General features: G+C 32.4%; 1 protein-coding gene across 2 annotated transcripts; it reads right to left on the reverse strand.

The window, feature by feature from the left end:
* Window positions 1–228: 228 nt before the first annotated feature.
* LOC108335400 (uncharacterized) lies at window positions 229–2,754 on the reverse strand. 2 transcript variants are annotated; one of them, XR_001832739.2, is made up of 4 exons: window positions 2,564–2,754; window positions 2,307–2,428; window positions 516–591; window positions 229–407 (listed from the first exon to the last, which is right to left on the reverse strand). XR_001832739.2 is itself a non-coding variant. In XM_017571414.2 (3 exons), exons 1-3 carry the CDS (start codon window positions 2,707–2,709, stop codon window positions 572–574), a joined length of 288 nt encoding a protein of 95 aa, XP_017426903.1. In that variant the 5' UTR covers window positions 2,710–2,753; the 3' UTR covers window positions 229–571. The 2 variants fall into 2 exon arrangements, 1 of the variants encoding a protein (XP_017426903.1); XM_017571414.2 differs by having other exon boundaries at window positions 229–591; window positions 2,564–2,753.
* Window positions 2,755–3,273: the final 519 nt, after the last annotated feature.

The raw sequence follows: 3,273 nt of genomic DNA on the forward strand, positions 1-3,273 counted from the left end.
AATCGATAAATTTATCCACACAAACCTATATTCCATAGATCTTAAGTGTTCCATTTATTGGCCAAAGCTCACTGATATTTTGCCAAAATGTTGTGTAGAAGAGTTGCATGATGAATGTGATGGAAGCTGGGAAAATGCCTAAGGCTTAAATATTTAAAGCTATCTACATGAATCATAAGTTGATCATTGAAGATATGGACTAAAAAGAAATTCAAAACTGTCACAGAATGACAACAACAGGAGATCACATGACATAATAGAAAATTCAAATCCAAGATTCGTACATGATAAGATCACTTCAAAAACTGGCATACATTTTACATAGAAAATTCTCCAAAATTGAGTGTTTATAGTCGGGAATAGTGTCAATTGACTGATCTTTCCAAAAGCCTCAACAGCAAAAACTCCTAGTAAATTTCAGGAGGACAACACATTTTGACAGTCTCAAATAAGAAACATAATGAAGTTAAATTATTAATTGCAGAACCTACTAGAAGCAAGTATTGAAACAAAACCTGCAACTGATGGTATCTGAATGGCCCAAAAGCACAATATCATTGCCTACGCCATGTTATAGAGGTGTGGCAAAACCTGTCACCATATAAAGTAAATGTCAGTGTTTTTGAGTAAATCTATTAGCTATCCCTACTTTTGTGGTAACATTAGTACCTCAGGGGCACTCGAGAATTAATAAAACGAGCACAAACATGACAAAGAAATTTATACAGTAATGAAACAACATGACAATAAACATTTGGAAAATGGCAACTTTTTTATCTTTTAGAAGATTACAGTGGAAGAACTCAAAGAGCAATCCTATCAACTCTATATACACCATTTAAGCTATTAAAGTGTTACATGAGGATAGGCTGCACACAAAATTTACAAAGCAACTTTTGTTATTATCTAAAGGGAAAAAATAAGGAACTTGTCAAGGCATTAAAGAACTTTTCGGCAAAAGGAAAAAAATATACTGTCAAACAGAGTCAAGTGGACAAAATATTGGCCTCATTGTTATTTTATTAACAAGCCCTATCCACATCTAATTAGCTCCACCATAATGCCCCGGAACAATTAGACTGTAGCATAACCAAACATTCTACTGAAACTGTTCTTAGGGTTAGTGACACTGTTAAACACTTGTTTCAGAAAATACGAATAGAGTTAAGTGTAGCGTGCAGTCAGTGGTGGTGGAGCTAAGGGGTGACTTGAAGATGACCCCAAAAATTATTAATTCTTTTTTTTTTTAAGTTGACTATATAAAAGAACTTGACTGGTAAATTCTTCTCACAATCCATTTGAGTGCTAAAAGTCTTTGTCCTGGTTACTTTAAGGTTTTCCTTGAGTGAAAACTCGTGTCCCCTGCCCAATTAAGGCATCTACAAAAAGAAAAACTCCTATACTAGTTGAATAGCACCAAAAACCTCTCTTTTGGCACTGGCCTGAGTGATATAAAATAAATTCTGAGGTTATTCCTTTGTTTTTTTCACTTGGCTAGAAAGATTATCTCTCAATTATCATCTGTTTTTCCTCACGACATCAAAAGTGATTCCATACACACACTTTGATTGAGCCAATGTTAATTTGATAAATTCCTTTTGGGTCAAATTTCACTTATTTGCCACCAGGTACAGAATGAAGATGATTTTCAAAATGTTTCTTAGTTGTTCCATGCATAATCATTATGTATCCTTAACCCATCCTAAACAGCTTACATAATTTCTTACTTCCGTATTAAGTAGAAGTTGAATTTCAATCTTGCCGCTTAAGTAAACATTGTTTAGAAGTCATGTGTGGTGTGTAACTGAATCAAATTAACTCTTCTCAGTTCAAACATTAGTAATTGGAAAACATTTTATCAACTTGAGTTCCAAATGGAATTGGGATTAGTTTTCGATAACCGATAAGTAGCATAGTGAACAGAAAACAAACGTAAGCATCATGTCAAAGACCCTTACACTTCACATACATCTACGCCACAAGAATCAGCAAGTCTTGTATACAAGAACAATATTCTTAAAGAAAAAGTAACATGGTTAAACTTGGATAAATTCCAAACCAAACAATTTTGGTAACCCAAAAATCTAGATATTACGATTAAATGTTTGACAATTCAAATGAGAGAAATGTTAAAAACACACCGTTTTGAACACTCTTTCATTTCTTGAAATTTACTCAAAAAACAAAAACTTGATGGGTCCCATAAATCAGGAAACTTATTTGAAAATCACATACCAGCAGCTCTTATAATTGATAAACTTTTAAGTCCAAAATGTGAAGAGAAAAAAGATAGAAGGGGAGGATACCTTCCGAAAGACAACCCCAGTTGGTATTGTGCAAAGAAAGCAGAGAAGTGAACAAAACAGCGGCAGTAGCACTATGCAGCGGCGTCAAAGACAGTTGTGCACCAGCCAAGTGCACCGGAAGCCTAAACAGCAATCATAACATCTATTCAGTTCATACGCACAAAAATTCGCTACCCATGTGGATACCTCACTATAGATTGAAACAAAAAGGGGCAAAGGCAATGGAATGGTGCAGTGAAAAAAAAAGTAAGATTTACCGGGAAAACGAGAGGGAGCGTTTGTTGGGAGAAGAAGGAAGTTCATTGAGCTTAATTGGGTGTGAAGATCGCCGAGTGAGGAGGGTTCTGGAAGCAGAGGAAGCTCGTTGGAGGGCTTTTCTTGCAGAATTGGCCGCCACAGCCATCTTCTCTGCTCTGCACCAACACTTCTTCCTGGGTAGAAGGAAGAGCCTACCATATTATGGGCTGGGTTTAATCAAATGGGCCTCCGTTCAAAACCACAAAAAGCCCTTTTCTTCAAAAGCAAATAAAAAGAAAACGAGTGTTTCATCACTGGCATTTTATCCTGCACTTTCAAAAATTTTATTTTTAATCTTCTAACATCTCATTTTATCCTTATTTTGCATCTTCAACTTTTTAAAAAATTTAACTTTTAACTTTAATAAATATTTTTTTATTTTTTTTTCTTATTAAAAACTCTACACCATCTTAATAATAATTAAACTTAAAATTCAAATATTATTTAATATAATTTTATATTTTAACAATTATTAAAACATAATTTATATTATAATAATAGTTATATTAAAAATATAAAAATAGAATAATTAAAATAAAAATCATAAAAATAAAAAAAAATTATATTAAATAATATAATTTAATATATTAAAATATTAAATTAAATTAAATAATTATTAAAATTTAAATAAAAACAATCTAATATCAAATAAAATTATATTAAATAAAAT

Source organism: Vigna angularis, chromosome 10 (assembly GCF_016808095.1).
Source record: "Vigna angularis cultivar LongXiaoDou No.4 chromosome 10, ASM1680809v1, whole genome shotgun sequence".
NCBI lineage: Eukaryota > Viridiplantae > Streptophyta > Magnoliopsida > Fabales > Fabaceae > Vigna > Vigna angularis.